Source organism: Euleptes europaea, chromosome 7 (assembly GCF_029931775.1).
Source record: "Euleptes europaea isolate rEulEur1 chromosome 7, rEulEur1.hap1, whole genome shotgun sequence".
NCBI classification, from domain to species: domain Eukaryota; kingdom Metazoa; phylum Chordata; class Lepidosauria; order Squamata; family Sphaerodactylidae; genus Euleptes; species Euleptes europaea.
In genome coordinates, this window is record NC_079318.1 from 73,133,172 (window position 1) to 73,155,043 (window position 21,872).

General features: G+C 43.6%; 1 protein-coding gene across 1 annotated transcript; it reads right to left on the reverse strand.

The window, feature by feature from the left end:
- Nucleotides 1-2,469: 2,469 nt before the first annotated feature.
- On the reverse strand, nt 2,470-20,584 carry BLK (BLK proto-oncogene, Src family tyrosine kinase). Its single transcript, XM_056853403.1, has 11 exons — nt 20,539-20,584; nt 19,005-19,098; nt 16,646-16,744; nt 15,705-15,808; nt 14,731-14,880; nt 13,042-13,194; nt 11,960-12,139; nt 10,060-10,136; nt 6,330-6,480; nt 4,175-4,306; nt 2,470-2,678 (listed from the first exon to the last, which is right to left on the reverse strand). Exons 1-11 carry the CDS (start codon nt 20,582-20,584, stop codon nt 2,470-2,472), a joined length of 1,395 nt encoding a protein of 464 aa, XP_056709381.1.
- Nucleotides 20,585-21,872: the final 1,288 nt, after the last annotated feature.

A 21,872-nucleotide genomic window follows, 5' to 3' on the forward strand; every position in this document is an offset into this window, starting at 1 on the left:
CAGGCTCATCTGTGGCAGTGTTGGCACCGTGCTGCAACTGGGTTGGAAGGTGAGAGGAGGGAGAGTGGGAGATGGGATTCTCTCCCCCCCCACTTGTTATATCCAATTCTGAACCATGGGTCCAGAACCTGGATTAAAAAATCTGCATATTGAGGCCATGTTCAGATCTTTGGAGATTGGTCATCATACCTAGTGGAATCCCTAGGTTTGCAGAGAAAATATCAGAGCAGGAGAAAATATGGTTTTTTTTTAAAGCTCCAAATTGAAACATTAGATGAAAAAAATTATATCATGCAACATTATGTAAGCTAAATATGAGCAGCCAGTGTGATGCAGCGGCAAAAAAGGCTAATGCGGTCTTGGGCTGTATCAACAGAGCCATAACATCCAAATTGCAAGATGTCATAGTCCTGCTGTACAACGCATTTGTCAGGCCGCACCTGGAGTATTGTGTTCAGTTCTGGAGGCCTCACTTGAAAAGGATAGAGACAGAATGGAGTGGGTGCAGAGGAGAGCAACTAGCATGATGAGGAACCTGGAGACCAAGCCCTAAAAGAAAAGGCTGAAGGACTTGGGAAGGTTAAGCCTGGAGGAGGTTGAGGGGGGGACATAATTGCTCTCTGTAAGTATTTGAAGGGCTGTCGCTTAGAGGAGGGCAGGGAACTGTTCCTGATGGCAGCAGAGGATAGGACCAGTGCTAATGGGTTTAAATTATGGATGAAAAGGTATGGGCTAGATATGAGGATTTTTTTTTTTTTTTTACAGTAAGAGTAGTTTAGAAGTGGAATTGGCTGCCCAGGGAGGTGGTGAGCTCCCCTCACTGTCAGTCTTCAAGCAGCTACTGGACAAACACTTGTCAGGGATGCTTGAGGCTGATCTTGCCTTGAAGCAGAGGGTTGGACTAGATGGCCTGTATGGCCTCTTCCAACCCTATGATTCCATGCTATCAGATCTGAGCTTCCATTTTGAGGCTTACCTAGCAACCCAACAAATGTGGCAGGCAGCCACAGCCATCGCTAGGAGGAGAAGAACAAGTAGGGTTGCTAACTCCAGGTTGGGAAACTGCTGGATATTTGGGGAGAGTTTGGGGAGGCCATTTTCTCCAGGCGAACTGATCTCTGTCGGCTGGAGATCAGTTGTAATAGAGAGAGATCTCCACCTAGTACCTGGAGGCTGGCAACTGTAGGAAGGGAGGGACCTCAGCGGGTTATATTGCCATAGAGTCATAAGAACATAAGAACATTAGAAAGGCCCTGCTGGATCAGACCAAGGCCCATCAAGTCCAGCAGTCTGTTCACACAGTGGCCAACCAGGTGTCTCTAGGAAGCCCACAAACAAGACGACTGCAGCAGCACCATCCTGCCTGTGTTCCACCACAGTCCAACTTCCAAAGGAGCCATATTCTGCAGGGGAACTGATCTCTGTAGTCTGAAGACCAGTTGTAATTCTGGGAGAACTCTAGGCCCCACCTGGAGGCTGGCAACCCTGTGAACAGCTTGCCCTCAGTAACGGCACAGACACTGTGCAATAGATTCCCAGGTTGTGACAAATCTACATAGTTTGCTAAATCATAATGCACTTACTGACTTCAGAATGACACTTTCCTCAGCAACAAAATATTACCATTGGAATTATAGCTCAAGTCTTTTTATATTGTTGCTGGATGAGTGGGGATATAGGAAGGAACTAGGCTGGAAAACAAGAACAAGCAGTAGAAGAGAAGATTTGGTTTCTCAACCCTTAAGGAGTCTCAAAGCGGCTTACAATCATCTTCCTCTCCCCACAACAGACACCTTGTGAGGTAGGTGGGGCTGAGAGAGTTCTGAGAGAACTGTGACTAGCCCAAGGTCTCCCAGCAGGCTTCTTGTGTAGGAGTGGGGAAACAAACCCAATTAACCAGATTAGAGTTCTCCGCTTATGTGGAGGAGCGGGGAATCAAACCCGGTTCTCCAGATTAGAGTTTGCCGCTCATAACCACTACACCAAAGTGTGATTTAAGAGACGAACATATTCTCCTTATTCTAATCATCTTTTTATGCCTTCCTTGTGACCCCACCATTACAGAGACCATCTCCTTTCATATCTGATCCAGAAGAGGATGAGGCACTAATGTAGTTAGGTAATTTTAGACCCTGGATTTAAGCGTCTTTTTGCATGTGTGTGTGTGTGTGTGGGGGGGTGTCTCCTTTTGATGGCAACGTATACATCAAATGCAAAGCTACAGCTTTCTTTGGGCCTCTCTCTTGCAGAGCCCATAAGCTGGGGCTCAGGACATTTGCCCCACAGTTGGCCCCAACAAGGCCACTGGGGTGAGGACCACAAAGAATATGTCGAAGGAAGAGAAACCAAACTGAGTTGCTAAGGTGCCATTCAGAAGAAAGTCTGAACATCCATCCCATCAGCATCACGCAGTGCAATTCTTTTGTCCTCTATAAATTTGTTGTTGAGAAGATGCTCAGGAAAGAGCGGCTAATACGCAGGCTCAGGCTGGTACTGTGTTTCGGTGGATGTGTAAAAGTCCTCAAGGGTGGACTGGAGGTATTCAAATGTAGGCCTGTCCTCAGGATTGTTCTGCCAGCATTTCACCATGACTGTATAGAGTTCAGGTGGGCAATATTCCGGACGGGACATCCGGCAACCACGGTCTAAGTACTGGATGACGTCAGTATTGGTCATAGCTGCAAAAGAGAGGGAATGAAAGAAAAACCCCTTTAAAATAACCTTTTTTAGCATGATTTTTATTTTATTTAGTAACCCACCTTACCTTGATGAACTCAAAATGTAAAATCTCAAACCTCATAGACATCAGTGACCCAGGAACAAATAAATGACTGTGATGCCTGGGGAGGTCAGGGACCACACCACCACTCTGTGGGGGCGGGCACCCTGGAGGAAAGGTTGAGCCAGTGGGGCAAGGGGGAGACAGACCTATAGGGCAAGTATGGCCAGGCACCACAACAGCACATGGTTGGCATTTGGAGCGGCAGTCTGGGGCAAGGATGACCAATTAGTAGGATTGCCAGGTCCCTCTTCGCCCTCTTCGCCACTTGCTGTATTTAGTTTTCATTGTCTGCACGAAGCAATGCTTATCTCCGTCTCCTCACCTTAATTTGCTAATTTGGACTCTGCTTTGCTTTTCGGACTACCTCGAACTTAAGTTTCACTGGGGACGGGCTACTCCCGCCCACTCTGAGGTTTTTTGTTTCTGAGGACTTTATGTTGTTTTACTGATTTCGCCGTATGGAATTTGAGATTTTTGCTTGCTGTATTTAGTTTTCATTGTCTGCATGAAGTAATGCTTATATTATAATTTGCATGAAATACCAATGCGGTATTGTATTATTTGAGCCTCCGTGCCTCCAATCTCTTTAACTACGTTAATTCTGGCACAGGTGTTTTGTATCATTGTAACCTCCAGGTAATAGCTGGAGATCTTCTGTTATTACAACTGATCTCCAGCCGACAGAAATCAGTTCACCTGGAGAAAATGGATGCTTTGGCAATCGGACTATATGGCATTGAAGTACCTCCCCTCCCCAAACCCTGCCCTCTTCAGGCTCCTCCCCCCAAAACCTTCCACCAGTGGTGAAGAGGGACTTGGCAACCCAAGGAACCACACATCCTCTTCTTCAAAAACTTGGAATTGCCCTTGTTTCCTGGATTTAATATACACTGCAGGTCACAATGGATACATGAAGGAAGGGAGGGGGGAGAGAGGGCATTCCTTTGCCATTGAAACCGAAGGCTGGACACATTCAAAGGATCAAAGGATCATCCCAGTAATGACGTGCCAAGAAAGATTGTGTTATTACAGGTTTCACAAATATGCTTCTTAAGCAGGCAAAAGGGTTTTTCCTAATTCACGCATGAATGCAGGACAACATCACATGGAAACAGAAAAAAAGCCCGCATGAGTTGGGTGGCTGAAAGGCAAAAATCCTCCATGTGAAAGCACCCTAGGTTGCAAGGAAGTATCCTATGGTCTCTCACCCACTGAAGTTTTCAACATGCTGCTGAAACTGCTCTAAGATGGTCTGTTAATTTTTTAAAAACAAATAAATAAAAATAGATTGTCCATCCTGAGCATGTGGGATAATGTATGCTATGAATCCAGTGAAGGAATGAATTAATACATTCATTGCTACGGAGTGATATTATATACAGTCTCCCATACCTGGGTAGGGACACCTTCCGTAGGTGACAATTTCAGTTAGTAGAATCCCAAAGGACCAGACATCAGACTTGATTGTGAAAACCCCATAGTTGATTGCCTCTGGTGCTGTCCATTTGATAGGGAATTTGGCACCTGTCAAGGAGAAATAAATTGGTGATCAGAAGCTCTCATGATTCCTTTGGGCAAGATTCAGACTTTGAACATCAAGTCTCTTTCTCTCCAGAATTTCCTCTCACTCTCTTCATTAGGGAAGAGGAGCATTTGTTAAAACATTTGTTAAAACATTCATCCATTTATTTATGTATAGAATTGAAGTCACCTTTCCCAGCTTAAATCAGTGCTCAAAATGATAAAAAAGAAATAATCTAAAAAAGCATTAAAATTTCAGGAAGCACAAAAGAGCAGAAAGCCACCCTCAGCCATAAAAATAATTTAGAAAGAATGAGGAAACCAGAGAGAATAGTAATGTTTTTAACATTCACAAAAAAACACACAGGGATGGGCTGCCTGAAGCTCCTACAACAGGGAGTTCCAAAGAGTCAGTTCCACAACCGTAAAGGCCCTGCTTTAGTCTTTGGGCTGGCTATTGTAGCAATATGCCAACAAATATGGAAAACAAAACAATGGCCTACAGACTGGAAACAGTCAATTTAAATTCCAATTCTCAAAAAAAAGAGACGTCAAAGTTTACAGCAACTATCGGACCATCGCATTAATTTCTCACATGAGTAAAGTGATGCTCAAAATCCTACAACAAAGACTGTTACCATATATGGAACAAGATATGCCTGATGTTCAAGCTGGATTTAGAAAAGGAAGAGGCACTAGAGATCATATTGTAAATTTACGTTGCTTACTGAAGCATATGAGAATTTCAGAAGAAAATCAGCGTGTGTTTCATAGATTACAGCAAAGCTTTTGACTGTGTGGTTCATGAAAAGTTATGGCTGGTTTTAAAGGAAATGGGTGTTCCACAGCATCTGATTGTTTTGATGTACCGGTACTCTGGACAAGAGGCTACTGTTAGGACAGAATATAGAGAAACAGAATGGTTTCCAATTGGCAAAGGTGTCAGAAAATGATGTATTTTATCTCCCTATCTCTTCGATTTATATGCAGAACATATCATCAGGAAACCTGGATTAGATTTAGATGAAGGTGGAGTAAAAACTGGGGGGAGGAACATTAACAATTTGAGATATGACGATGATACCACATTATTGGCAGAAAATAGCGAAGACTTGAAACAACTATTGTTAGAAGTTAAAGCAAAAAATGCCAAAGCAGAATTACAGATGAACACTAAGAAAACAGAAGTAACGACTACTGGGGAATTACACAACTTTAAGGGTGACAATGAGGAAATGGAAATTGTTCAAGACTTTCTATTCCTTGGCTCCATCATTGACCAAAAGGGAGACAGCACCCAAGAAATCAGAAGGTGATTGAGACTGGGAAGGGCAACCATGAAGGAGCTATAAAAGATTCTTAAGCGTAAGGATGTGTCACTAGCAACCAAGATCATTCTTGTTAATTCATGCCATAGTATTTCCTCTTAATTTGTATGGGTGTGAAAGTTGGACAATGAAAGCTGACAGGAAGAAAACTGACTTCCAAAAAGACAAATAAATGAGTTCTAGAGCAAATCACACCTGAACTTTCCCTAGAAGCTCAAATGACTAAACTGTACTTTGTACTTTGGTCACATTATGAGAAGACAAGGCGTACTGGAAAAGACAATAATGCTAGGAAAAGTAAAAAGCAGCAAGAAAAGAAGACCCAACATGTGGATGCGATGGATTGACTCTATAAATGAAGCCACAACTCTCAGTTTGCAAGACCTGAGCAAGGCTGTTAATTACAGGATGTTTTGGAGGACATTGATTCATTTGGTTGCCATGAGTTGGACTTGACGGCACTTAACACGCACACATGCACATTGTAGTAAAGCAGGAATACAGTCCAGGGGCATCATTAACGGATTTGTAGGCAGATCTCAGCCTGCCTCAACTAGAAGATTACACAGGCAGAGGGTTCTAATCTGTGCTTGTATAACAATGCACTGTCTTTTGCTTCCAGTCTGCTGTTGCCACATGCAAGAGGACTCATAACAACCCCGTCATCTTTACTGCAAGGCCACCACCCTTGAACTGACCTTCTTTGGCAAGGTATTCATTCTCTATGATCCTAGCCAGGCCAAAGTCCGCAACTTTGCAGCACAGAGTCTCTGAAACAAGAATATTGGCTGCTCTGAGGTCTCTGTGGATGAAGTTCATTCTCTCAATGTATGCCATCCCTTCAGCAACCTACAAAGATAAAGAGCAACAGTATGCATTTGTGTGGAATTATCATGAATTTCATATGGGCAACTGAATGTAATCACAGCAACCCCCATAGAGAACAACTGGTCCCCAAGATTCCATTATGCTTTCCCCAAACCACTCCACAAACCAGTCCTCAAGGACATTTTTCAGAAATTCACTACTGGTTCTGTTCCTCCAAGCTAGAAAGCTTTCGAACTAAAAAAGCTCACAAAAAATTGATTATCCAAATCAGATTTTAAAAAAATACACATTTCATACCTGACAAATTATTTTTTTCTGAGTTTGGCAATAACATCTCAAAACCTGACACTAAAAGTTAAGGCATGTGCAATTTGTCAAACACGGCAGGTAGCATTTCCAGAGAGATGCCCATCTCTCTCCCCATCCAAGCCATTCAGTGGGCAACAGGTGTCAATCATGGCTCCTATATGGATGCTCATTCAAATGCATATTTGTATCTGCATCTTAAGCCTGCATTCATTCATGGCTCTCTTGCTGCACTGCAGTATATGCTTCCCAGTGAAACTGGTGTTAACTAAACTATTACAAAATTGTCGACATATCCAAATTTGAATCCCAAATCACTTCTTTCCAACTCTCATGATTCCTCCTGGAACAACAGCACCTCTCACCACCAAGCCTCTCCAAAACCTTTCAAAAGTTTCAATCAGTTGAAAGAGGTTCATAGTTCTATGGTGGCATTCTGACTTCTCAGGCTAAGCACTCCTGAAGAGTATCCCCCAAGAGTTAATTTTATTTGTCGTTATAGCTACTATTTTTTTTGCCAAGTCACAGCTGACTGTGGGGTTTCCAAGGCAAGAGATGTTCAGAGGTAGTTTGCCATTGCCTGCCTCTGCTCCAGGACCCTGGATTTCCTTGGTGGGCTCCCATCCAAATACTAACTAGGTCTGACCCTGCTTAGCTTCTGAGATTGGGCTATCTTGGGCTACCTAGGTCAGGGCATTATAACTACTAATGTCTTGCAATCAGTGTTTGTACCTTGTTAGACTGCTGGACTAGGATCTGGTAGACTGAGATTTGAATCCCCCCTCTGCCATGGAAGCTTGCTGGGTGACCTTGGGCCGGTCATTCTTTCTCAGCCTAACTTCCCTCACAGGATTGCTGTTGTGAAAGGAAAATGGAGGAACAGGGGGAGTGACGTTGTAAGCAGCTTTGGGTCCCCATTGGGTAGGAAAGCTGGGCATAAATGTCTAAATAAATAAAATATGTGGGAATACAGTGTCAGTACGTGTCGATACCATTTATGTCTATGAGGTATTATGGCCAATGGGCCAATTCAGAATGGAGTGTTCTGACTGTATCACTCTAGTCTTTCTCTGTGAACACAGGAAGTTGTCATATGCCAGGTCAGACTATTGGTCCATCAGTTGTATTGCCTACTCTTCATTTGTAACATTTTAAAAATCTGTCCCCATCCTTCTTCCCAGGAGCTCTGGGTGGCACACAAGGTTCCTTTATTCATTTTATCTTCACAGCAACCTTGTAAAGTATGTTTGACTGAAAGAGAGAGAGACTGGTTCAAGGCCACCCAGTGAGCGTCAAGTCAGAGAGGAGATTTGAACCTGGGCTTCCCTAGCCCAACCCGCTAACCTCTACACCAAACTGGGCCTCTAGTCTAACTGGCTCCCCAGGATCTCAGGCAGAGAAAGTTGTTTCCTAACACCTGCTATCTGAGATCCTTTCACTGGAAATGCCAAGGGCGGTCTACATACAAAGCCAGTGCACAACCACTGAGCCATGACCCATCCCCCATCTTTATGGTCTGTCTGCTTTAGTGTGAACTTTGGCTTCCCTTGAAGGCAGGTTAGAGGAAAATTCTGGGATTTCTTTCCAGGATTTCTCTTCTTTGAAGAATATACTAGTGAGTACAAAGAATATTTGAATAGTAGTGAGGTAACTTCTATAACCTTCCTATAACCAGGACACTCTACACACAAGGTCAGAACATTAATGTCCACAAGAATGCCACACAGCACAGATAAATGCCTCCAAAATGCCTCTTTCTTCTGAGTACTCCAAAGCAGGCCAGGCTTTAGCGGATATGGAAGAAAGCCACATGTAATAGATGTTTAAAAAGATGGCTAACCCTCCATTTTTTTCAGACTAATGGGGCATGAGAATTTTCCACACCTCAGAGATTCTGATTCTTGGCGCCTCTTAGCTTTTATGTGGTTTCAAACAGGATGTTAAGACACACTTTCCATGAGTATATTGCACGCTCAAGTTGACATGCTTACCTCAATGGAAAATGGAGAAACTGGTGTCGTTTCCTGTCCTGATGTTAATGAGATAGCGGAAGATGGTGGGTTTCCTCTCAACTTATGCAAGCACAGGAGAGGGAGGGATAGCTGGGCTTGACCACAAAAAATTGTACTCTGATAACTGTCTAATTTTAGATTTGAGCTGCATGTTTGTGTCTTGATTGGGTCAGTTCAGGGCGTTGTTGTTGTGCTGCTTATACACATGATACGGTCAAGGTGACGTTAATCACTGGACCAGGATGAAGCCAGATCGCACTGGTTTGTGGTGCACTGAAACGGCAACCACTTTACAAAACTAAATAAGGCAAAGACAGGCCCGCAAACCAAGAAATAAAAATTGCTCTACAGAAGCAAACCAAAGGTCCATCTAATCCAGCAGTCTGTTCCCATGGGCGCCAACTTGGAATCCCTTAAACAGGCCATGAAGGCAACAGCATTCCTGTCTTTGTATATTCCCTCCCACTCAAGTACTCAAAAAAGTCCTGTAGATTCAGACCAAACGTCCAGCCGGTCCAGCACTCTGTTTCCTACTGTGGACAACCTGATGCTTCCAGGAAGTCCATGAGCACAATATGAAGGCCACTGTCTTCCCCAGCATCTATCTCTGAATATTTTAGTCATTGTAGCTAATAGGCATCGATAGACCTCTATTCCATCAAAGCCACCAGAAGAAGTTATAAATATGAGCATAACCACCAAAATAAGAGGGCTTACCTAAGTATCCTACCACTCATTCAAAATTCACCTCAAACCTTGTCCCCAAATTAATTTGGAATGTTGGCATTCAGTTTTGAAATTCACAAATGTTATCTCATAATTTGCATCCCACAATCACAGTTCAGAAACTTTAGTTGTCACAGGTCAAAAATGAGGTTATTCTTCAAGGAAGGCTAGGTTCAACATGTCAAGGGGACCACAGAGAACAGAGCAGCTCGAGGGACACACACTTTTTTTTTACTCAGGTTTGGCTTGCTTTGTTAATTAAAAATTAGTCATGTTCTTTGATATCATTATGTCTGCAGGTTGAGGAAAATTTCAAGTTTCTATATGTAGCTGGAAAGAATGTTGGGAGCTAGGTCCACCCCTGCAGTTTCCAGTGGTGGATAGCCCTATCATCTGTTGGTTAGGACATATCTGGCCTAGTTGGATTCAGTTTCAAAATCATTTGGCCAGTCTGGGGCTTGCCTTAGCCTTTCTAAATGCATGATCCTAGCATCCAGGTACAAGAAATGATCCAGACCTCATTCTGGCCCAGCTTGTGCTGGGTCAGTTTACTCACCTGGGCTGACATATCTATAAGTTTTGGAAGAGATAGCTTGTTTCCTTCTGTTGTTTTCAAGAAATCCAGCAGACATCCTGCAAGGGAAGAAACACATAATGTTCTCTGAAGGATATGGCCAGGTAAATGGTTCTAAGGAGTACACACACAGACAGCCATGATGAGAACGATCACCAGTGCAGTCTTAAACAAAGTTACACCTTTCTAAGTATATTGAAATCAATGTATTTAGAAGGGTGTAACTGCATTTGGGATTGCACTGAGATACTATGGCACCACACTTTATTTTGGTGAGAGACTGTCAAATACAACCACACCCAGCAGAGATTGTGACAGGATTCAATCCAGCACAGGTTTGCAGTTTGTTTGCCTGTGGCAGGTAAACCCCCACCCCTCAGCCCCAATTCTCTGTCTTAGAGAAATAGAGGAGTAGGAGAAAAAATGGCTGGGAAATGGCCTTCATATTGACTCTCTAGGAATTTCCCAGTGTCTCTATGGTAAAGATAAGGGGAAATTCCTAGAGTGTCACCTGGAAGTGATGTCGTATCCTCCTTAAGTGCCATTTTCCTCAGGCACTACCTTGAGCTGGCTACCTGAAACCGACTTCCATTGGGATCGAGCTCAGGTCGTGAGCAGAGCTTTTGACTGCAGTACTACATCTTACCACTCTGCGCCTCGGGGGCCCTCACAAAAGCTCATGTTAGAATACATGTTGTTAGTCTTTATGTGCCACAGGACTTCAGGTTTATTCTGTGAGAACTCAGCTTCAGTTTCAGCCACAGGAAGAAGCTTGGCTCTCACAGCCCTGCAACTCAAGTGTGAGATGTAATGTGCATGCCTCCAGCTATGGTAAAAGGACCCAAATCTGCTGTTGCCCAAGAAGGTCGGACCAGAACCAACGGGTTGAAATTAAATCAAAAGAGTTTCCGTCTAGACATTAGGAAGAGTTAGAGCGGTTCCTCAGTGGAACAGGCTTCCCCGGGAGGTGGTAAGCTCTCCTTCCCTGGAGGTTTTAAAAAAGAGGTTAGATGGCCATCTGTCAGCAATGCTGGTTCTGTGACCTTAGGCAGATGATGAGAGGGAGGGCATCTTGGCCATCTTCTGGTCACTGGGGGTGTGGGGGGGAGGTAGTTGTGAATTTCCTGCATTGTGCAGGGGGTTGGGCTTGATGACCCTGGTGGTCCCTTCCAACTCTATGATTCTATTATTCTATCTCACATAAATATTTTTCTTAAAGATTTGCGTAGGATTTGAAGCAGTTTGATTTTGACTTTTTTTCATAGTTTATGACACCATTTAAGGAAACTTCCCCAAGTCAGGAGGAATCCTTACTTTTTTGTGATTCTATATTTTATTAATGCATGCAACAGTGAGTAAGTATGGAATCTGTTCTGGGATTTCACACCACACAGTGACAGTGGGGAGGGGCTGTGGCTCAGTGGTAGAGCATCTGCTTGGCATGCAGAAGGTCCCAGGTTCAGTCCCCGGCATCTCCAGTTCAAGGGACTAAGCAAGTAGGTGATGTGAAAGACCTCTGCCTGAGACCCTGGAGAGCCACTGCTGGTCTGAGTAGGCAATACTAACTTTGATGGACCAAGGGTCTGAGTCAGCATAAGGCAGCTTCATGTGTTCATGTGACATTTCCCTGTGAAACGGTGTCATCTAAATTTATCCTTCTTTTGCACAAAGCCCTTTACTAAAGCAAAAAAGAAAAAGCAACACTGTTGTGGGTCAGCCTGCCAACATTCCAGACAAACACATAAAAATATTCATCGTGAGGGCTGGGGAAATACAGCAAAGAAGTTCTAAGGAGGTTGCAATCTGGTGAAACATCAGTCTCTAAATTCCGCAGCAGAGCAATACAAATCTACATGCAGCTGCAATTAAACAAGACACTTACCATTGGCCATGTATTCTGTTATGATGAAAATGGGCTGTTGGGTGACAACAGCATACAGTCGAACCAGCTTGCTGTGCTGAAGCTTTTTCATTAAGTTGGCCTCGGCCAAGAAAGCATCTGGGGCCATGCTGCCTTCTTTCAGAGTCTTGACTGCTACTTTCACATTATTCTTGTAATATCCTGCAAGGGAAGATTTTTTTGATGATTTAACCAGTGAACACTCCTTTATGCTCGACCCAAAGCTATTGGCATTTTTGTCCGCATGCCCAAGGAGGAAGGGGGCACAACATACCATTTTAGCATAATATATTTCCTTTGTATGCATGCCAAGGATAGAGGGTGGCAAAAAAATCCTCCCTGTCCGCTTTTTGCATTTGTGTGTTATGTGCTGTTAAGTTGCTTCTGACTCATGGCAACCCTATGAATTAATGACCTCCAAAATGTCCTATCATTGACAGCCTTGCTCAGGTCTTGCAAGCTGAGGGCCGTGGCTTCCTTTAAAGAGTCAATCCCTCTCATGCTGGATCTTCCTCTTTTCCTAGCACTATTGTCTTTTCCAGTGACTCTCGTCTTCTCATAATGTAACCAAAGTACGATAGCCTCAGTGTAGTCATTTTAGTTTCCAGTGAGAATTCAGGCTTGATTTGCTCTAGAACCCACTTATTTGTCTTTTTGGCAGTGCTCGGCATCTGCAAAACTCTCCTCCAACACCACATTTCAAATGAATCAGTTTTATCCTTGTCAGCTTTTTCCATTTCATGCTTAATTTTATAAACATATGTCAAGTTCCTCCTCTTACTTGTCCTTTTTCTAAACTGAAAACCTCTACACTTTTAGCTTTTCCTTATAAGGAAAGTGTTCCAGCCCTTATGCTGGCACTCCCAACAGGGCCTCCGTTGATGATCGAAGCATCCAAAGAAGTCCGTACATTCTCTGAAACACCCTGCACACTGGCTATTTGGGGGATACAGAGGTAAAAACCAGCATTTTAAATTGCATCTGGAAATTAGTTGGGCAAAAGCTCACAGAACTGGCACTGCCCTCCACCTTTCCCAGCAGAGACGGCACTCCCCTACACTTACCCATCCACACCTCCCCGAACTGGCCTGCACCCAGCTTCTTGATAAGTTTCAGAGATTCCCGAGGGATCTCCCATTCATCTGTGCCCCAGGGTCTTTGCGGAGCTAGAGATATACATGGAGCTCTTAGCCTCTGGCACAAGCCATCTTCATTCGCTGCAAAGGACACAAAATGGGAGGGAAGAACAAGTTAAGCAGGTTTTCAGAAGGTGTTGCAAGATGCTGGTGTGTTTTCCAGGACCCTGGTCAGCAACCCCTTTGGCCAGAGGATCCCTTTGAGAAAGGACTAAGTGGCCAAAGCTGACATTCTGATACCCCCACCGTGCCAAGCTCCATTGCTGGAGAAGTTGTTTTCTACACTTTTTAAAAACTTCTTGACTGGCAACTTGGAAAACACAGCATCCCTCAGTTGCTGATCTCTATTCCTGATTCGACTGAGAAATGTTTCACTGAGACATCAGAGGCAAAAATGCTGCTCATAAAAGCTTATCTGCATACCTGAGCAGTAACATGGAAAAGCAGAAAAACTTCCTGCTCCTGTCCATGTACCATCAGCGTTCTGTTTGCTGCTCCTACATTCAAGCGTTTGTGCAAACAGAGTGCTCAAGTAAACATTGTAGTTGCACACTGGCCTCTGAAACATCATTGGCAACAGCTCGGTGTTAACAACCATTTTACTTGATCACAGATTTTGATCACTGATTCCTTTGTATGGGCCACTGCTAGCAATCATGGGAAAGTGAGTTTCCCCACAACTCTTGGATGTGAATGTGGTTATTTTATCCTATAGATATTTTTTTCCGAGGACCTGGGGGGGGGGGCATTTTTTGAGGTAGACTCACCAAATTTGCAGGGTTGCTGCAAGAGACTCTCTTTGGACAGACACAGACGTTTGGTAAAGTTTGGATCGGGGGTCCAATTTTATGGGCCCCCGAAGGGGTTGCCCCCATCCTCTTTAAACTTTACAATGGTTTCCTATGGCAGATAGAGGGTAACCCCTTAGGGGGGGCATAAAATTGGACCCCCTGATCCAAACTATTCCAAACTTCAGAGTCCATTTGAGGAGAGACCCTTGCAGTTACCCTATGAATTTGGAGACTCTACCTTGAAAAATCCCCCTCCCCAAGCCTTGGGGAAAAAACTCCATAGGATAAAATGGACCTGAATTTTTTGGAGGGAAATGGAAATAAAGCCGAACACTCATTTACCGGTATGGATATTCGGCTTATTTTACTGGGGGGAAAATGCACAGCCCTAATCGCACAGAATGGAGGCAGCTTTGCAGAATCTGAGCTATCAAATTTGGATGTCACTTGCAATGCATGAAACAGCTCAGACTCTGATTTCACACATGAAAAGCAGGAAAATTGACTTGTGTTGCAGAACACTTTGCTTCTCCCCAGCAATCCGAGCTCTTCAGCTTGAATAAGCTTTGCCCCCAAGATCTGAGCAGGGCTGTACTTCAGGGTGTTTTGCTTATCTCCAGCAACCCAACTCTTATTTATTGTTTTATTTATCTATTAAAACATCTATATCCCGCCTTTCCTCTTAATTCAAACCGGCTTACAATCTTGAGCTTTGCACAACCTAAGTTGAATGACATTGCAGAATGCATTCCTTCTATCTGGCAAATCCCAGTTCTTGAGCTTCATTAAGTCTTGCAACCCCCAAGCTGTTTGAAGGGTAACTTACTGGTATAATGCTTGACAAGTGCCTGAACGGAAGGGAAGGTGATCCTGGGACAAATGTAATATCCTCCTTTGTCCAATTTGCGGATCTTGTAATGTTTGACAACATCCCCTTGAGATGAGCTGTTGTCCCTGACAGAAAGGGAAAAGGCATCTGCAACAGGAAAAGGAGAAATGGAAAATATTTGTTGGCATCAGGACGGGTTCCTACAGTGTGCCTTCAGTGAAAACATTACATGCTAGAATCTTCTCGCAACAGGAAATGGACAGGGCATGATTGCAGGGTTATGAAGCACTAACTTTTTTTCAAGTGAGAAGTTTTCCACCAAGGAGAGCTTCATTGTACAAGCTGTATCCATTATGCAAAGCACTCAAATGTGTATTTCACCGCTGATTATGCACAATTTGATGGAAATCAAGTTTGCATTTAGAGGAGGAAATACGGTATTCTAGAATCTTTACAATGAAAAAATTGTATAGGGCACAATTAAACCACAGCTTCAGAGTGGCAATTCCAGTCCAGCTTGGCTCTGCTCCCCCGCAACTGCTTCAAAGCATTAAAAAAAAACTGGGGGATCCAAAGCAAATTCCTAGACATGGTTGCTGTGAGGATAAAATGGTGGAGAGCTGAGCGATGTAAGCCACTTTGAGTCCCCACTGAGGAGAAAGGCAGAACTTGAAATAAAGATTTGTCAACAGTTGGCAAAACAGTTTTATTATTTATTTATTTAAAAGCTTTTATCAGCCACCTTTTGTCCTTAGGCGGTTTACAATATAAATAAAATACATAAAATAGAGTACATAAAATACATAAAACCAAAATTTAAAATCACAGTTTAGGACCGCGTTAACACTTTAATACATTCACCCGATGGGGCAAGCTCTGGGTTTTGTAGTCAGTCGCCCTCTGATGATAACTCATCTCTGAAAAAAAGGAAAGACCCTGCATCATCTGCATAAACCTTTCCAGCTTCCTACCTGGATTTGTTTCACTTTCCCTTATCAAGAATGAACCCACTGCATTGCCTGGGGCCATTAGCAGGCGTTCAGATTCTTTTCTGCTGAGGCCTTGAAAAAACCACCTAAGAAAGAAAAGAAAGTTAGTTATATTAATGGATCCCAGTCAGAGCACACTTCATCAGTATGTGTCTCTCCAGAGACCACCTTCCCATCCTTGCTACATCTTACACAAGAAATTGCATAAGCAATCAAAAGAACCCCTCCCTTCATGCCATTCAGCAATCCTTAGTGCTCTATGATTGCAGGATGCAGCCTGTACTTACTAATAATGTATCATAAAAACTTATGCTTGAAAAAGAACTGTTAAATTTTTGGCTGGTATTAGTTTCTAAAGAACAAAGCTGGATTCATATGCAAGCTAAGTTCAAATACTAAAAATACTAAATTACAATTTTTAGTAATCCTATGGTGCCTCTTAAACCTGAGACAGTTTATGGTCCCAGTATGTCTTAATCCAGTCCTGCTAAACTACCAAGTTCCTTCACCGCTATCAAAGAAGTTATAGCTTGCTAAAATGTTACTTTATTTTACAAAATATATATCCTACCTTTCTGCCTTCACAAGGGCCACCTTGGTGCCTTCTTACCAAAGACTACTGTCAGAGGCGATGGAGGGAGGGAGGGGCATCGAGGTTTTGATTCGATTTATAGTTTGGACAGAGGAGTGAGTATAAATAACTATGAAACTTGGGAGCTGTGTAAAGAACCGAAGCCCTATACTCTGCCTAATCTGGATCTTGGTATCTTTTTATGTAACAGCCTAGATGCTCTGGTGGAAGGTTAGGAAAATGCTTAAAAATGAGGGTTGATTTCCCCAAGAGATCACTTTCAAATAACTGATTCTGTGCTTGCGTGATGTAAGATGAAGAGCCCACCCCCATACAGAGTTCATAAACTTACTTTTCTTGTTCCAGGCTATCAACACTGGCCACAAAATTCCTGGGTATGTAGCCTTTCTTTCCAGTAGTGCGTGATTTTGCTAACCACCAATCCCCTTCGCTGTGAAGAAGGCAGGGTAAAAATAAATGAATGAATACATGCCAAAAGAAGAACCAACTAAACTATGTTTATTCTGGTCACCAGGGAAAGAAGGCAGAGTTTTTGATGGTGATTGTTGCCAGCTATGGGCTGGAAAATAGCTGAAAATTTTTGGGGTGGAGCCTGAGGAAAACAGGGTTTGGGGAGGGGAGGGACTTCAGTGAGGTATAATGCCATAGAGTCCACATTTCAAAGGGGCAATTTCTTCCAGGTGAACTGATTTCTGTTGCCTGGAGTTCAGTTGTGATAGCGTGAGATCTCCAGCCACCACCTGGAGGCTGGCAACCCTATTGATGAACTTTATAAACTACGATCCAGCAACAGCTTCTGTGGCACAACTCTTGGCTGATACCATTGTCAAGGGGGAGGGAGGGCTGTAACTGCTGCCAAACACCAGCTGAGAGGGCACAAGCCCAGGTATGTGGCTACAGCCAAGAGCAAAGCCCTTTAGTGGGTATGGCAATTGGAACTGATAACACTGTATGTCTACATCAGCTGCTAGAAGCTTCTGGACTAGCACAGAATGTGCCATGCAAATTGAAACACTCAACAGTGGAGGCCCAGTGGCAGTGACCGAGATTGTGCAGTGTGGTATCCAGTATGACATTGAGCTGCACAGGTCTCTGTGGGCCTCTGCATAGACTCAATCATGATAGCTACTGCAGTCACCTGGTCTTCTGAGGCTTAGCCCTTGAGATGCAGGGAGAAGAGCCTGAAGGTAAGGGGTGGTTCTTTTGGTGGCAAATGACATCCTGGGAACAGTCCTTTATTATAGGCTTCCAAAATCTGAATTCAAGAGATGGTCATGGTGCAGGAAAACGAAGCCTCTACTTGGGGTGACCTTCAGTTTGACAGCAGGTTTTCAGGGGTAGTGGTGGTGATATCAGAGCCATCCAAAGTCTTGACCACAGGGGCCGTCTAAAGGAGATTGCTCATCCACATGGGTGAGGGGTCTTCTTCAGAAGCCCAGTAAGTAATTGTAGAAGCTGGCGTTTTTTAGTTGGAGGGTATGTCTCTCCAGACGGGACTAGGTGAGCCCCGTCTTTTAAGGTGCAGATCAGCCTGGTTGGTCAGACCAAGTTAGCTCCGATTACACGACCCCTACCTCAAAAGGGCCCCAACCATGGGACCCTAAAAAAAGCAGTAAAAAAAAAGATAGAAAAATGGGAGGAAAGCACAGAGCCGTGTATCTGAGCAAAGGCGAATAGCCAAACCCAAAAAAGCTGAATATTTATTCAGCTGTTTTGGGAATCGCCTATTCAGCTTTGGGGAGATCCCCAGGTTTTGGCATTCAGTAAAACCAAAACCCGAATATTGCCGAAATGGCTAATTTCTGGTTTATTTTCAGTTTGCTTATATTGATATCCACCACTCTACTTGGCTGGTCAGGAGAAGAGCTTGACTAAAGGTTGCCAACAGCCTGGAGGGGAAAAAAATGTCCTTCCCCTTTAATGGAGGGTTAATTTGGGAAAATGGGCAGCTGACCCTTTTCAGGGCATGGAGGTAACTATCACACAGTAAATAACATCCCATTAAACCTCTATTAAAGTGGGGAGAGAGCCAAATGAACACGTGTGTGTGAAGAGAATAGTAAATGCTCCCCAAACCAAGCAGAAAAACACTAGCCCCTTTAAGTCTGTCCTTCACCAAGGTTACATTCCTTGTCCTGGAAACCCAAAGAGGAAGATCACCGCCTGAAAATTCAGTGCCCTGGCAACCCTCGCCATTCACTGCACCACCACTTCTGAAACCAGCTTAGTCTTTGAGGAGCCATCCTTGGTATTATTACATTTGAGTTGTTCAGATGGATTTTATTGCTGGATAAACGAGTCCTTCCTCCACAGGGAAGTGGATCACCCACTGTGATGTAGCCCACTGCATAAATTGTGGACGGAATGCTGGATTTTCATTGGGGAGATGCCATGGTCATATCTTCCTTCTGCCCTGAAATTCACTGGGGGCCTTTTGGATGCTGCAGTGACTGTTCTGTGGAGCAATAGGGGCTCTCCAATGTTTATTTACTGTATTCACTCAGGGAACTTTTAATGCTCTGTGTGCTGCTTGAGTTTCTTGAAGGATGGAAATAAAGGTAATAACATTTAACACTATATGGATGCTAGAGAGATAAGAGGGTTCTAATAAGAGCTGTTCCACATTTGTTTTCTGCATTATAGTGAGGTGCAGCCTGTCTGAATCAGTTAAGGGCTTGCCAATTACTGACCTGCAAAGGACTTCAAATTTTTCTCCTACAGTCAGCGCCAAGTCCCGGTCACTTGAGGAAGCGAAATCATACAGTGCAATCACAAGATGCTTGTCTATAGCACAAGAAAAGAAGAAACATTGGTTGGGCCTAAAATGAATCAGGTCAAAAGCTTTGAATATATAAGATTTAGGATTCTTTGCTGCAAGAGAGGGAGCCGTGTGTGTGTGTGTGTGTGTGTGCAAAATGTCAAGTTGCAAGGGACATATGGCGACCCTGTAGGGTTTTCAAGGCAAGAGCAACCCTGGAATTCCTTGGTGGTCTCCCATCCAATTACTAACCAGGGCCAACCCTGCTTAGATTCTGGGATCTGATGTGATTGGACTGAGCTGTCCAGGTCAGGATTCATGGTACCTCCCCCCTTCATAGCTGAGATTGCCATCCCAACAGGTGCCTATGCTTTGTCCCCAGGGCATCCGTGAGCAATTGCAAACCTGACCCCATTAGATGTGTTAACAGCAAAAACCCCATGAAGGGGAGAAGAGCTTTTATGGAGTGTGTATTTGCAGGTTAATGAATGCATGGCAAGCTACACCTTCTATATATAGACGCCCATGAGAGGGATAGTTTTAAATCTCACTTGGTCTGACCTTTTCAAACAAAACTGTTAGCAAGCTTCCTCCTTTTCAGTGTAAAATCACACAGCTCAGGAACAATACGAGGTTTTGTGAGAACAGGCTCCAGCTACTACTTTTCTCTTTAGATTTATTGGAGGAGCCAGGGAAGAGAAGGAGCTCATTTTACAAGTCAAGAACTCAAGGCTCTTTTTGTCTTTGAGGAACTTAGTAGGGAGTCTGTGTGTGTGAAGTGCCATCAAGTCACAGCTGATTTATGGCAACCCTGTAGGGTTTTCAAGGCCGGAAACTAACGGAAGTGGTTTGCCATTGCCTTCCTCTGCACAGCGACCAGGGTATTCTTTGGTGGTCTCCCATCCAAATACTAACCAGGGCCGACCTTGCTTAGCTTCTGAGATCTGATGACCTAGAGCTCTGGGCCATCCAGGTCAGGGCGATGGAGAGTTTAAACAGGTTCAACTGAGGCACAGTTTCAGGTATTCCTAATTTAGAGAATTAGGCTGAACATGAGCCAGGGTGTATCATAAGGGCCACCCAGAGCTCAGCCTAGGAACACGTACCATTGCATTTTATGAGCAAGTAGGCATGTTTATTATTTCCAAATGAATGAGAACCCAAACTGAGAAGGCCCAATTCATAAAATGTGTTAGGGTCATGGGAACAAATGGTGACAGTGATGACTGAACAAATTCCATTCATTCATTGGCCGCTGCTGCTCCAGCAATGATTCCCCCAATCACAGCTGACTCAGGAAATGCCACTGATGGGTAGAGGGACTGTGCCATCCACACACACAGCCGATGAACAGTTTGTAGTGCCTGATGCTTGCCTCCGTGCCAGATGTTGCTAGCCATTCAGCAGCCATGCACCTGTATGACCCTTCCAATGCTTCCATTGCTGCCTCCAGGCACCTGTCTCACCACTCAGGACAACTGGAACTTTATCAGCCCATTCTCCTTGAACCATCTCCCAGAGGATGTCAGGAGATCACCTACCCTACCAGTTTTTAGGAGACAGTGTAAATATGTGCTATTTAGGAGGGCATTTGAGGCAGGTGAAATGTTTTTCTGTGGACATAACCACATTTGGTTTTTTGTGATTCTGGGATTTTTATTCTCTTGTTGATTTTTGTATTCGTTATATTATCTCTGTTTGATACATGGCTTTATGACATGTGTTGATTCCCCACGGATGTAGGAATAAGGTGAGATATAAAAAACAAGCCCCCAGCACAAGGGTAGAGCCCCTGTTTTACATACAGAAGATTCCAGGTTCAGTCCCTGTCATCGCCAGATAAAGAATCTGAGTGCCTGACTACATGTTATGTTTCTCTCTGGGTCCTCCCTGGTCCACATCTTCAGACATGTGCTTGGATTCCCTGCTTGGAACACAGATCTCGCATGTGCAGGGCTCAACTGAGCTTATGACCACAGTGCGCAGGGAGAAGGAGCCTATGGCTTTCCCCTGCAACATTTTTCTGACCTGAAACAGTCACTGTTTGTACTGTTGGGAGCTCCACATATACTGATGAGATACATAAAAGTTTCTCTCCAATGGGGCAAATAGTTGGGGGCACCCCCTCTGCCTGATGTTTTCCCAAGCTGAAATGGCTCCAGAAAGGTACTGTTTATCCTGTTATGGAAATATACAGGTACCTGGATTCTGCTTCAAAAAGACAAACATTCTCTGATCACATTTCAGAAGCATTTAATGATATTTTTATTTCACCAAGCTCCAGGGGATTAGTTTTTTCCCCTGTTGCTTCTAGTTATATTTGTAAACATTTTCACTGAAAGGTAGGCTAAAAACTATTGATTGTAAATAGATAAATACAGACTGAATTTTATCCATCCCTGAAAAATCTGTCAATCAAAATCTGTCAATCAAATTACAAGTTTAAGAGTTTTTAAATATTGGGTTGTTTTAACATTTCATGTCAGGTGCTTGTTAGGAGTGGTTCTCCCATTTCCAAGGGCCTCAAAAGAATCACACAAAAAGTAAAGGTCAGGCGTGTAAACTCTTTCCAAAAATCAAAAGGTTCTTCTTACCGTTGCCAGAAGATTTGGTTGTAATTCGTGGCGTGACCTTTGGAAGGAATAAATTAAAAACAAGAGGAAGCCAAACATTACTTCACCGCACAACAGAAACAGGATTTATTTGCATACCATTCCAGTGCCAGATTTTCCGCCTTGGGAGCCTAATTCAGAATCTTGATAATTAATTATTTAATTAGTTCCCATGCTTTGCAAATGCC

Coding starts and splice junctions, on each gene's coding strand:
- BLK (XM_056853403.1), bottom strand. CDS start 20,584: ATGGTTCAAGGAGAATGGGCTGATAAAGTTCCAGTTGTCCTGAGTG. Junction 10,137..11,959: donor AACAGAATACATGGCCAATG/GTAAGTGTCTTG, acceptor CTTCCCTTGCAG/GATGTCTGCTGGATTTCTTG. Junction 2,679..4,174: donor CGGAAGGTGTCCCTACCCAG/GTATGGGAGACT, acceptor TCTCTTTTGCAG/CTATGACCAATACTGACGTC.